Source organism: Microtus ochrogaster, chromosome 2, assembly GCF_000317375.1.
Source record: "Microtus ochrogaster isolate Prairie Vole_2 chromosome 2, MicOch1.0, whole genome shotgun sequence".
Classification (NCBI taxonomy): Eukaryota; Metazoa; Chordata; class Mammalia; order Rodentia; family Cricetidae; genus Microtus; species Microtus ochrogaster.
In genome coordinates, this window is record NC_022010.1 from 60,840,738 (window position 1) to 60,855,328 (window position 14,591).

A 14,591-nucleotide genomic window follows, 5' to 3' on the forward strand; every position below is an offset into this window, starting at 1 on the left:
CAGTCTCCCAAACTGTACACCCAGATATGAGCATGAATATTTGAGGGTAAAGTAATATATGAAAATCAACTGAAAAAATCAGGAAGGAACGGAGGTGAAGGAAGCTGTATAAATAGAAGGGGATGCTGTCATGGAAAGAGGAGCCAACCTCAAGGACCAAGTAATCAACAGAGCAAATGAATCAGAAAAGTCAAACGAAGCATAAAGTCAGCAATTTCCTGAAACAAGAGTGCCATGATTTGAAGATCCCTTTCCAAAACTAATCTTGAAATTAAATGGGCACTGAAACATGTCTCGTGAGCAGATTAATGTCGATATTATGGCTTACAGTGAGAATGAGCTCACTCCTCATAAAAAGATGAGTTCTGCTAGATGTTTGTTTTTATTAAAAAGATGGTGAGTAAATGTCAACAGCCTGAAAAACACCAAAGCCATCTGTGGTGACAAATACATGCTTTTTGTCCCTCCACTCAGCATACACACACACACACACACACACACACACACACACACACACACACACACTTGTGTTTCTGCTATGAGCCAGGCACCATACTTGTTTCTGAGGCAGAAGAGAGGACAAAACAAGTGCACAGCTAAAACCACAGGGCAAATATTTATGAGTGCTATGAAGAAATCCCAACTTTAAAATACAACGTCTTGGCCCCAAGTCTTCAAGGATGTAGTTCTTTACTGAAATAATGAAAAGTCAGTTATACTAAGTCCTAGAGCTAACTGTTCATACATAGGAAAGGGATGTTCCAGAAAAGAACTTGGAAGAAATGTGGCCACAGAGACTTCGGGGAGGGGATTAAGTACAGTCAGATACAACAAGGGCCACAGCAATGAAGACTAAGAACATCTCTGAAATGGTCTAACAACAAGAGGCAAGGCTGGGCTGGAAGCAAAGACAGGGGAACCAAGTGAGGACATTAAGCTTCATCAAGAGCCCCATCTGCATCTCTGTTATCACAGTGAGTTGATAGAATTCCTAGAAAAGGAATCCTTTTTACTCTAAACTGAGAAGGAACAATGAAAGTTAAATTTAGGAGTCCTAGAAGACATAAAATTATGTTAGAAAATGATTCATGCCTAAGTATATACTTGAGATATCTATGGTTTAATGGAAGGCTTACTTTATCAATATCTTCCTCTTCCTCGTCTTCTTCCTCCTCTTCTGAAAAATCAAGAAGTTTCTTGGCTAACAACGGATGCCACTGAAGACACTTCCGTTTTGGTCGTTTTCCAGCCCCTTCTCCTTCTGATGAATGTTCTTGATTTCTATTACTGCCTTTCATCACTGTGACCTGGGGCAGGAGTGCAAAAGATGGAGAGAATGTGAATATGAACCAAAGTCAGTTTGATTAAAATTACTTAATTTTGTCCAGTTAGCTTTCATTGGGTTATAATTTTAATTTCTAAATTATATATCAGCTTAGGCACTTACTGGATTCAGTGAGAATCATAAGTACATAATCATGCATTCATTTTAATGGGCTAAATTGAGCTAAAAATTTTGCCTTAATAAGTCTGCTTCTTTCCACTCCATAACTCCAAAACTTAAAACCTAAATAAGCTATTAGGTGATTACCAGTTACATTAACCTGTTCATATTTATTCAGAATAGAGTCTCACACTCTCCTAACACAAGACTTGATGAAAGACGACATTTGGGAGAGCAGAGGGATTCTGAGAGGGGTCCTCTACACGTTCTGTCATGACTATTACTTTTCAAGTGAATTTGCATTCTATACTAAGATAAATATGTACTTGCAATATTAAATAAGTGTTTTCTAAGAGTCACTTGATACTTGGTTTAGGTTTAAAATAAAACTATTTTATACAATAAAATACATTTTTTCAAAACCTGTGCAATTTCCAAGCATTTGGTGCATGAACACACTGTGGGTCACAAAGCAGAGTGATCCCTGTCACCTGTCTACAATCAAATAAAACAAGCGCAGGCTTTTTTCCCCCATCTCTCTAGCATACATGCAGCCTGATTTAAAAAGGAAAAAAAATGATATCTTTACAATTTTTAAATGCATAATTGGCTTAAAAAATTAAGAGAGAATCAGGTTATAATTGTGACACACTATCCTTTAGATCCTCAATTCTCCATTAGTTTTTAATGACTTGAAAAAAGTTGATAAAAGTATTGTAGGTTGTAACAGCATGTATGTCATTTTGCAACATGACCAACCCTAGAACCTAAAAGTTAACTAAGTACTTTCTTATATGCTCTCATTTTTTCTGATTTATAATTTCTCACTCATTTTATATAAAATACAGATTACTATTCGTATATATTCACGTAAAACTCAGGCACTCTAGGGAAATGCTACCAAACATTAGGTGGTTCGGGGACACAGGCTGACAATTATGAACAAACACACTTCCTCATCTCACTCCATGGATATTCCGGCTAATCCAATGCATGCAATATAATGCCACTGAACTTTAGACACCATGTTGAAACAGTCTTGGGTCCATGCACATAAAGCATCAAGATCCCATCCTGTTCTCAGATCTTGTAAATAACACAGCACGAGCAAACTCATCCATCTTCTGTATTTCTGGATTTTGAATCACACTTAGGCTTTACTTACTTTAAAGCCAAGAGCTACCCACTAGTGTTTTCTCTTAGAACTTGTATGACTTCATCTTAGACACTGAAACACTTTAATAAAAGTAGGAAAGTAGGGATCTAGTTTACTCAATTATTGTAAATAGTTAGCCAACTGTACCAGTACCATTTCTTAAAGAATCTAGATTTCTCCTCACTTCCCAAGAATGACACTTTTACCCATACTAAATTTCCACACAGACTCAAGCCCATTTTGCTATTCCGTTAATCACTGCCTCTCTCTAACTTCTTATGAATACCTTAACCAATTATAATAGTCTTAGGAACTACATCATTCAGCACCCTTTAAATTCTCGTATTTGTGTATGTGGTGGGGTAGTGAGAGACAGCTTGTAGGGGTTGGTTCTTCCTTCCGCCATACAGACTCTAGCAATCAACTCAGATCATTAGGCTTACGTGTAAGAGCCTTTACCCACCGAGCCATCTCCATGGTTCCAAAGTTGTATACATCATGCCCTTTCTATTAGATTAACATATCTTGTTCAATCTGATAAAAATGGTGTAACAAAATATGACTACAATGCAGTTTATTTAACCAGCTCACTGCTGATGGACAGTGAAATAAGTCTTTCATTGAAGATAGCAATAAAATATGTGTTTTAATAAAATAAAAATTTTTATTTTGATAAAAAAATACCTTCATAAAGTAGACATCCGTCTACCACTAAGCCAAAAACAAAGCAAGCTGAAGAAAGTGAGAGAACTGGGAGGGGGAAGGGAGAGAGGAAAGAAGGAGTAGGAAAGAAAAGAGAAAGTGAAAGGGAGGGAGAGGAGGAGGAAGCAACACAGTGTCCCTGTGGCTTTTGTAGTAAGAACTTCTGCTGAATGAATTGTATGACTCGTGTGGCTGCTTTAGGAACACAAGCAGTTATTGAAAACTCGACTAGAACAAGTTATCTGGCATACTCTTAATAAAAAAAATTAGATTTCTTGTGAATTGATAGGCCATTTAACAACTCCAATTTTATCTACAAATAAAGCTTGGCACAGGAGCCCAATTTCCAAAAAGACCCTTGCCATACAGAAAGTAAAGAAAATGGTTGCTTCTGCGGTTTATTAATCATTCAGAATAAGCTGTCTGAGTGGTAATTAAACCCATATTTGGGACCCAATATTTTATGAGATAACACATAATTTAATAGTAAAAGAAATCAATGGGAAACTATACAGTTGGGCATTTAATCAATTGGAGAAAGCAAAGTATTGTCAGTGCCTTTAGAAAAATGAATTTAGTACCCAGACTTGTGAATTACATTATACTATTAGTTTTACATATAAGCATTTATTGTACATACAAACATATGTTCCAGTATCCTTCACAGATTCTAAAATCCTACGATGCCAAAATCTCTCATAAAATAGTATAGTATTTTACACAAGCACACTGTTTTATGTGGATCTTAAATATTCCCAAAAGCTCAATGTTGTGAAGGTCTGATCCCCAGCTCATGGTACCGTGGGGAGGTGGAACTTTACAGGCTGGTAGAAAAAGATAATCTTTGAAAGAATGCTCTTGAAGGAGATGTGGGGACCCTACCCCTTCATCTTTCTTTGCTTCCTGACTGCAGTAGGGTGAGCAGCGTCTTCTGCCCCCTACCACTGTGTACTGTACCACCACTACAGGCACAAAGTAATGAGGTCAGTGATCACAGCCTGAGCATGACCAAATGATCTTTCCATCTTCTAACTTGATCTTATTTTGCCAGTGACATAAAGCTGAGTAACATACAGAAGTATCTTTCCCCATCTTTCAGTCATCTCTAGATTATTTATAATGTTAACACGATGTAAATACTGTGTGAATCATTGCTCTACCATACATTTTGGGGATTAATAACAAGGAGAAGCCTGTACAAGATAAGCACAGATGTGAGTTTTGTTTTTTCTTCCTTGAATATTTATGAGGCTGGTTGAATCAAATAGAGGTCTATCATATATCTGTGTATATATAAGTCCAATATTCATAGATAAAATAGAATATTAAGAATCAAATTAGTGGCTAGTATATGTAGTTTAAAGATCACCTTCATTCTCATCCTGCATTACCTGTTCTCACTCTTTTTTATATAGTACTCATATGACTTTGGCTACTGTACCTTCTTTTAAAAGATTTGTTAAATTTTATGTATATGAATGAGTGCTCCATTGGCAGGTATGGTTTTATGCCATAGGAGGGCATCAGATCCCACTATAGAGTCACCATGTGGTTGCTGAGAATTAAACTCAAGACCTCTGGAAGAGTAGCCAGTGCTGAACCACTGAACCATCTCTCCAGTCCCCACTGTACCTTTTTTTGATAACTTCAAAAATAATTCTCTTCATACAGAAATACACATAATGAATTTATATTGGCCATTTCACCACATTTTTTTGTTTTTTTATTTTTTTCCATTTATTTATTTATTAAAGATTTCTGTCTCTTCCCCGCCACCGCCTCCCATTTCCTTCCCCTTCCCCCAATCAAGTCCTCCTCCCTCGTCAGCACAAAGAGCATTTCACCACATTTTTCTGTGAATTATATTAATTTAAATACACCCCCTCTACTGTCGAGTCTTTTCATAATGGTTCAGGACATTGTCGTCTGTTTGTCTGTCTCCTGTCATACCAAAGTACTGAAATCAGTTAGGTGTAAGCATCAACAGCTATACAAACCCCAGTACTTAACTGTGGCAGTGATCCACTGTTTTTATATACTATGGTGACTTCACAATAACCACCACCTCTTCTATTTCTCTGAATTCTGATATCCTTCTTCTGAGTGAGAAAGGGGAATGAAAACTGCCCAACTCTGACACACTGACCAAGGTGGCCTGTGGTGGGTGAAAACCAACAGCCACCTGGAGTGGAGGAAAATAGGGCCAGCAACCCCAGCACAATGTCAGAAACAAAGCAGGACATTTAATTTCGGCACTCATGAGAGATGAAAATAAGAAAAAGTGAACTTCAGGTAGTGCATCTCAGATGGAAGAATCAGGAAAGTGTAATCTAAAGGTGTAAAACACCTCCAACTGTGAACTGGACACTTCAATAATTTACAGTTATAATAACTATCTAATAAAACAAGCTAGATTTTAATTTCCTATCATCTATTTTCAAACCACAAAAAGAAGGTAAAACCATAGGGGATAATGATGATCCTGACTGTAATTCTCAAAAGCAGTAAGAAATAAAGAGAAGAATCAAAAGAAGTAGGAAAGACAAAGGCAAAGAAGACATAAGTCTGAGATGCTACCACTGATCTTCAACAAGAAGGTGGAAATTTTATTAATTTTGACAGTGAGAGAATAGCAATTCTATCTATCTATCTATCTATCTATCTATCTATCTATCTATCTATCTATCTATCTATCTATCTATCTATCTGCTGTTTCTCAAATGAGAACAATTCAGCTGGCAATCTATATGCAATAAATGAAGCGACCAAAAACTTTCATTCAAACAGGAGTTATTCTATCCTTTATGACTGTAAGACAATCAATGGTAGATTACTTGATCAATGGGCTCAGTACTTGCAAGACTAAATGAGAACAAAATGTTGCTGCTGAGGCTGCCAAGTGAATGAAGACCTCTATGCAAAACACGGAATAGTTATTTAATATTACAAAAAGCAATGTCACCAGTGTATTTTCTATGGGTGTACTCACTGTACTGAATATTTTAAAAATATTTTCTTACTTTCACTTATGTGTATATGTGTAGATGGGTAGGTACGTATATTTGCACAAGTATAGCTGCCCATAGAAGCCAGAAGAGAATACTGGATTGCCTGTAGCTGAAGTTGTAGGTGAGGTGCTGGGAACCAAACTTAAGGCCTCTATAAGAGTAGTAAGGGCTCTTAATGCTTAACAATCTCTCCAAATCCCTCACTGACAATTTTACATGGTGCAGAGAACTTCAGTTAACTGTGTTCTTCAAACTTATTCACTTAAGACATGCCTCATGAGCAAAACTCCACAATAACAACAACAACAACAACAACAACAACAACACTAAAGACAGTCAATGAAAATAATGGAGGGAAAATAGATTTACTATTAGCAGGCCTCAAATAGATGTCCCCCTCTGTAGTCAATGACTTGTGAAGTTAGTCACCACACAGGTCCCCTCCTGAGAAAACTCAACAGTAGTTTGCTAACAGTGCCCAGGACACTGACCAGAGGCTCTCCTTCAGTGTCAGCACAGCACACCACTTCCTTCCACACCCCAGAGAGACAGTACAGTTTTAACAGGCAGCATCTACCCACTCACCAATAGTCTAAGGTTCTGCTTAGAAAAGTCAGGCTTCTGCCACTCACTTGTAGTCCACATGCCTGCAGACAGTATCTCCAATCTCAAAACTGAAAAAGGAGAGGTATCCTTTCCTTGTCTGATTGGAGTCAAAGACAGTATGTTTGAAAAAGATCCTCTCAGTCTTTATCACCTTGTCTTACAGCGCAGACCATCAGTACACATCCTTCTTTAAAATATTATTTCGGGGACGTTTCTGGGACTGTTGGCGAGCCGGGCTTCCTTTTTTCCCGACATCTTAGGGAGGCTGCAGTGGTCGTCGCCACTCTCCTAACTTCATCATGACGCCCAAGGATGACAAGAAGAAGAAAGATGCCGGAAAGTCGGCCAAATAAGACAAAGACCAAGTAAGTAAGTCCGGTGGCAAGGCCAAAAAGAAGAAGTGGTCCAAAGGCAAAGTTCGGGACAAACTCAAAATCTAGTCCTGTTTGACAAGGCTACATACGACAAACTCTGTAAGGAAGTTCCCAACTATAAACTTATTACTCCAGCCATGGTCTCTGAGAGACTGAAGATTCGCAGTTCCTTGGCCAGGGCAGCTCTTCAGGAGCTCCTTAGTAAAGGGCTTATCAAGCTGGTTTCAAAGCACAGAGCCCAAGTAATTTACACCAGAAACACAAAGGGTGGAGATACCCCAGCTGCTGGTGAAGATGCACGAACAGGTTCAATCAGCTGTACATTTGGAAAAATAAAACTTTATTAAATCAAAAAAAATTATTTCGGCAGCACAGAGTCCTTTTAACTTTCCTGATGTCTAATAAAACGCTATCCCTATCCTAGGGATGGAACCTCAGACACAGGAGAAGATAGGGGAGGCTCATGAACTATGTTAGCAACACACATTGTAACCTGAATGAAGATGGGGATGCTTCACATCTTTCTCTACTCTGCAGCAAAAAAGCAACTGTGAAGTAGCAGTTCTATTACTAGTGCATAAACTGAACCAGTCTTCTCTTAGTCTTTCACAGGAGGCTGACTTCTGTAGAGGCCAACAAATATCCCAACCTTGAAGCATTGCTCCTTTTTAGCCTGAAATCCCATTTTCTGTCTAAGTTGTTACTCATCCTTAAAGACTGCTGTCAAATAGCCCCTCCTTTCCAAGACCTTAGTGTGGGAGCCCTGAATCAAAGCCCAACACACCCTTCACTCCAAGCTTCCTTTGATCCCAGTTTCACTTCCCTAGTTTCTGTTACTTGTGGTCAAGTATACTCTGAAAAATTACAGAGAAAAATTAGAGAAATAAACTATTTTTAAGTTATAAACCATTCAAAGTAGCATGAGGAAATAGTGTGTCATTCAGTTGGATACAAACCAGGCATTGGTTCAGTGACACTACCTGTGTATTAGTCCACTTGGTAGCTACCCCAGACATCATACACAGCCAGACTCGGGAGGGCCCACCTCTTCCAATCAACTTTCATTTTAATAATGACTCCAGAAAAGGTATGAGTGAGTGAGTAGCAATGTTAGCAACTCAGATATGAAAAGTCTATGTGAAAGAGAAGCTGTGAAGTTCTTCCTTTAAGGGAAAAGGTGAATGTTCACAACACATCAGGAAGAAAATTCTATGCAGAAATTGCCAAGTCTATAATAACAGTGAGCTTTCAAATCACGAAATTGTGATAAAAAGAGAAACGTATGCCAGGTTTGTTGTTACACTTCAAACTACAAGCTATAGCACCAAAACATAAGTGCTTAGTTAAGATGGAAAAGATATTAAATCTGCAAGTGAAAGATAGGAGAAAAACCTTGTTTGGGCAATGGTAGCAAACTGCATCAGAAGGAATTCAGGCTTCTGAAAGACATCAGCATGGACTCTCCAGAGGAACCACAGGCCATTTACTGAAAGTTAGGGTGGTGATACAGACTCGCAAACAAGTTTAAACTAAAAAAATAAATACCACTGGAGGAAGTGTGCCTGCCAATGAAGAGGCTATCGACACATCTATATTGCACCAACAGCACACCTTTTACCAAATATATTCAAGTTCTCATTATATCCATACTTTTATTATATCTTATTATAATAATTCAATTTTATTATCACCTTATCATTATTAATCTATTACATACCTAATAAGTAAATAAACATTTGACACAGGTAGAAATGTATAGTGAAAACCTAGTATAGAGTACTGGCTGTAATTCCCACCATCTACTAATGCCCCAATGTAACGATCACGTTTTCTAGTATTTTGTAGAGGAGTTTACATCCCAAATTACTATTCTTCAACTGGCTTTAAAAATTGTCTTTTAGTTTACATATTACAAAGGTTTTTATTTATATGCATTTATTAGCATTTAGGTAATAATTATCACATTGACAAGAAGAAGCACAAGAAAATATGGTCACAGGTATTTCCTCTTCCTCATTATCAGCAGCACAGTTGGGACCTGTCTGTGTCCTTGGTGTTCAACCTCACTCACTGTAACTCCCATTCAGCCCATCCTTTGCTTCTGCTCTGTCATCTGCGTTTCCCCATTGCTTCTCTCCACCCCTTCCTCACAGCTTCTGTGCTGTGCTTTATGTGCTCTTCCATGTCTGGGGCCCGTGGCCCTGTCCTCTCTGCTCCAATCTGCCTCACATACTGCACTGGCTCCAGCTCATGTCGCCTGTCTTCCAGTCATCGGTACTTCCAACCAACCACACTTACACATAGGCTATACTGTAGTTTTTGACCTTTGTCTTTATGATAATATTTTCCTATACACTGTATGTAATATTATGCCCTCATGGGAATTTCTCTCTCAGAAACACTTCAGAGTAATGACTGTGCCAGAATTGTGTTTTACCCATCAGTCATGATGTGGGATGCCCTTCTGTATCTGTGTTGCTTTTATTGGTTAATGAATAAAGCTGCTTTAGCTATGGCAAGGCAGAATATAGACAGGCTGAAAGAGATATATAGAGTAGGCAGAGTCAAAGAGACACCATGTTGCTGTCGAAGGAGAAGCACCAGGAACCTTTCCAGAAAGTCACAGCCTCATGGCAATATACAGATGAATAGAAATGGGCTAATTCAAGATGTAAGACCTAGCTAGAAATAAGTCTGAGTCATTGGCCAAACAGTGTTGTAATTAATACAATTTCTGTGTGATTATTTTGGTCTAGGTGGATGGGAAACAAATGAACAGTCGCCTACTACACAGTCAAAGCAGAGATATCTGTGCTAGACAAAAAGTAGTGCTTAGAGAATAGGTGGAGAGTGGGCATAGAAAGGACTTCTCAGTTTTTGTTATGCTTCTACGTTGTTCTGTTGGTAGGAGAAAGCAAGCGTGAAAGAAAACATGCAGAAAGACAAACAAGAACTGCAAGAGTAGGAGAGAGAAAAGACATAACTTAGCAAGGGAGTATGATATATGTAATAAGTCACACTTTAATATCAGTCTACAAATATGTTCCAGTTCTTTTATTCCTTTCCGTGGCCACTGTTAATTGCTTTTCATTCTCTCAAAACACAGCCTATGGGAATGGGGTTCACTGGGGCTCTTTTCCTGTCACTGGTACTGTCCTTTCACAACCCAAGCTCCGAACCTCTTAACCACCTTCCTTCTCTAGGCCAGTTCTAGGGTTTCTGGATACTCCTGTGACTCACATTTCCTCAAAACTCTGCAATCTGAGGTTGGTCTTCAGTGCTCCCATGCGAACCACTTACTTGCTTGTCTTCTCACCCCCAGTGCTCTGTAGGAAAATGTTTTCCCCAGTTCCTATTACTGTTATGAGCATGAATAATAACGATAATGGCAGCTAGTCATGTATGCTTCCTACACACCACATGCTAAGAGCTTTTTACTTATTAACACTTAACTGACAACAAGTCTAAAGAATTGAAACAATAAAACAGAGGCACATATAATATAGAGACATGTTTTGCCCTTCTTATAAATTAAGAAAAATTTTTATGTTTCACTAGACACATGTCACATGAGTAGGCTCGAACAAGGCGACAATATTGATCATCTGGTACTCTACAAATGATATGTATAAATCATACCATGAACACAAAATTGGTAGAGACAATATTTGAACTCAGAAGTCTAGTTTCAAAATCAGTTCTTGACCATTAATCAATACTACTTCATAATAACAGTAAACTTTATTGAATAACATTTGCTACATACCAAACACTTTAACTCTTATTGTAAGTTTTGGGGAAAGATGCTATAAAGATTACCTTTTAAAAACACAGCAACTGTAAATGACAAAGCTAATGAAAACCATAGTCACAGGGCCAGCATATGACGGGGCTTGAATTCAAACCTAGGTCTCAGTTTTGAATCATCTTCCATACTGCTGTTCATGTCACAATGTGACACATTCCACGAATGTCCTTGCTTCCTGGTTAACATGTCAAATTCCTACCTGGTTTACCAATTCCAAACTTACTTTCTTCTTAGGCAGAGTCAAGGTCAACCCCTTCCCTTACTCCAACTGTACTTCAGTCTTCCTTTTTTGCTACCCTGAGCTACATTATATTTTCAGTTTCTTTGACAAACTGTTGGCAACTTGCTTCATCAATCTCTTTGTCTTCAGTCTTTATATAGTCCCTCTCTGAGACTCTCTGAATCCCCCACTAGCCTCTTTTACCAAGTCTTTTTTCTTCTTGTATAAACTGGTCTTTCCCAGGCCACACAGACAGCTCTCCAACTATACAAAGGCCATGAAGCTAGCACCTATGCAGAATTGGTTGGCGGGCATTTGTTCATAGTGCTCAGCTTGTGGTGAACTGACGTGGTCCTGATTTCGGCTGTGACCTTCAGCAGCAGTAGCTCCTTAGAGACCCGCTCTTACTCTCTAGCATGCAGATTTTCCTAGCCATGTCACAGGCCCTCACATCTCTAATTCACTGATTCATATTTCAGCTATGCTTTCTAGACTCCCAAGTAAGTTACCTTGCCTGAGATACCCCTGAGGAGTATGTCAAATCCTAGCAACTAGGAACTAGGCATCTCTTACCTTCACCCAAATATTCAGAAATATTTTATATGCAGTTTTTTTTTCTTATGCACATACATTTACATATGAAAATGTTTATCTTTTCTGCTTTTTCTCACAAATTATTGCATATAGCTATATACCCCAACATCTAGTTTCTTACCAAGATCTGCCCCTTCTACTTCATACATATATTCCACTCTTTTCCATCAGCTTGGTCTTCTCAGCTAATGTTGCACTGATATCAGTTTCTACATACAAATCAATCTGTCGACGGACTTTTTAAACAGCATCTTAAAATACTAAAGCGTAAGTCCAAACCCCTATCTTTACATAACATACGAGACCCGCTTGGCCTAGTCCCTGATTTATTTTACAGCTAGAGGTTTCTTTGCTATGAAAAATTTGGCAACAATAAGAGGTTTCTCAACTCACCAAATGAATTCAAAATCAACCATGTACATAATGAATCCAAGCTGTTTCTGGCAACTCACCATGTTACATTGTTACTTCACCACAGTCTTGGTACTGGACACAAAGTATACATACTTTGTACTACACATGTCATAGCATGCAGTGTAAACAAACATGCTGCTTCAGTCACCAATGCTAGGAACTGTGGTGTGCATTGTGCTCATATATAAACATGGTTCAATTACAGAAAACAAAAATCTTTTAACATTCTCTTACCAATACGTCTCAGATTTAAGTATTAAATTAGCATGTCTTTAGATTGTATTATTAGAATGTTGGATTTTTTTAAAGTATTGTTTATGTTGCTAACTTAAATTTTATTTTTTTAAAAATGAATCTTTTGGCTTGAGATTAAGGACAGAATTTCCAACAATCTCTGAAATGTCCCCTAAGCATATTTCTATCATTATCTCCTATATATTTATACAAGCTGGCATTCTTTATTTTATTTTTTATTGGTTGATTTTATTGAGTTATACATTTTTCTCTGCTCCCCTCCTTTCCTCTGCCCCCCCCCCCATCAACCTTCTCTTCATGGTCCCCATGCTTCCAATTTGCTCAGGAGATCTTGTCTTTTTCTACTTCCCAAATATATTAAATCCACATACGTTTCTCTTAGGGTCCTCAATGTTGTCTAGGTTCTCTTGGATTATGATTCGTAGGCTGGTTTTCTTTGTTTCATGTTTAAAAACTACTTATGAGTGAGTATATGTGATAATTGTCTTTCTGGGTCTGGGTTACCTCACTCAATATGATGTTTTCTAGCTCCATCCATTTGCTTGCAAATTTCAAGTTGTCATTATTATTTTCTGCTGTGTAGTACTCCATTGTGTAAATGTACCACATTTTCCTTATCCATTATCCAACTGTGGGTTGTTTTTAGGTTCTGGCTCTGACAAACAATGCTGCTATGTCCTTGTGGTACAATTGAGCATCCTTTGGGTATCTACCCAAAAGTGATATTGCTGCGTCTTGAGGAAGGTTGTTTCTTAATTTTCTGAGGAATTGCCATACTGATATCCAAAGGGGCTGTACCAGACAAGATGGCATTCTTAATGCTGACAATTATAAAATAAATCAACTCTGAAAAATACTTAAATATACTATGATACTATTCTACAGTATTAAGTCAACAAAAATTTAATGATGTAAAAATATACAACTACATATATCATCACTATTTTCTTATCATTAATAAATGGTAAAATTATATGTGTACCAAAAAATGGCTGGTGCAGGAGAACTGTCTGTATTCTGTCAATCATGTTTTAAATAAACGCTGATTGGCCAGGCAGGAAGTATAGGCGGAAAAACCAGACAGAAAGTAAAAATGATAAAAGGAGAACAGGAGAATTCTGGGAAGGAGGAAGTTGATTCCTCCCACTCCTACCCACTCCTGGCAAGACCACTGAAGCAGCAGGATGTGATCTGCCCCAGCAGAAAAAGGTACTGAGCCATGTGGCTAACATAGATCAGAAAAATGGATTAATCAAGATGTGAGAGTTAGCCAGTGAGAGGCTAGAGCTAAAGGGCCAATCAGCTTATAATTTATGGAGACCTATATGTGATTTCCTTTGGGGCTAAACAGTTGTGGGGTACCAGGTGGGACAAAAACCCCAACAAGCCAGGCACATTCGTGTTACAAATGGCTTTGAAATGAACTTACGATTTCTTATTAGTAAATATCCATTTTGTATACCTATTTCATATACCTAGATACCAAAGAGCACTTAAAATTTTCTGGGGTTAAAAAAAAAAGTGTTGCCAACAGAAGAGGTTTAAGAAGCTTTGCTGTGATGCCACACAGAACACCCCGTTTCCTTCTCTGCATTACAGGGTCCACGATACAGAACAAGAACTGCCCTTGTTTCCCAAGTCAGTTCCTAGGCCTGGCACACTCTATGTAAACAAGTATTTAATGAAGGAATCCAAGGCTGTTTCCAGCGGGTGACTCCTTCCATCTTTCTTTGTTCATACTTCTTTGTAACGTTTTTAATTACTCTATCTATATTAAATCCTGCTGTGACCCAATTCAGAAATGTCTAGTAGCCATCCACTCAAATCACCAAACTGAAACACCTGGTGATTTTATTTGGAAACTGTTTTTTATGTAACAGTCATGATGGAAGAATGATTCCTAATGAGTAATTCGGATCTCACAGGAGAAATGACTGTCCTTTTCTCCGCATTCATCACTGAAGTCTGACCACTTTATCTTCTGTAGTTTATGTGAGCGCTTCCATTTTA

At 38.1% G+C, this 14,591-nt stretch overlaps 1 protein-coding gene and 1 pseudogene across 9 annotated transcripts in view; one reads left to right on the top strand and one right to left on the bottom strand.

Annotated features, from left to right (window-relative positions):
- Bbx (BBX, HMG-box containing) overlaps positions 1-14,591 on the bottom strand; it is a 248,788-nt gene that overhangs the window by 90,392 nt on the left and 143,805 nt on the right. For all 9 annotated transcript variants that reach the window (XM_005345050.3, XM_026786253.1, XM_026786246.1 and 6 more), the window contains one exon: positions 1,137-1,307. In XM_005345050.3, the coding sequence (XP_005345107.1) occupies positions 1,137-1,298 (162 nt within the window). In that variant the 5' untranslated portion in view covers positions 1,299-1,307. The remainder of the gene's footprint in view (positions 1-1,136; positions 1,308-14,591) is intronic.
- Positions 7,133-7,637, top strand: LOC106144211 (annotated as a pseudogene).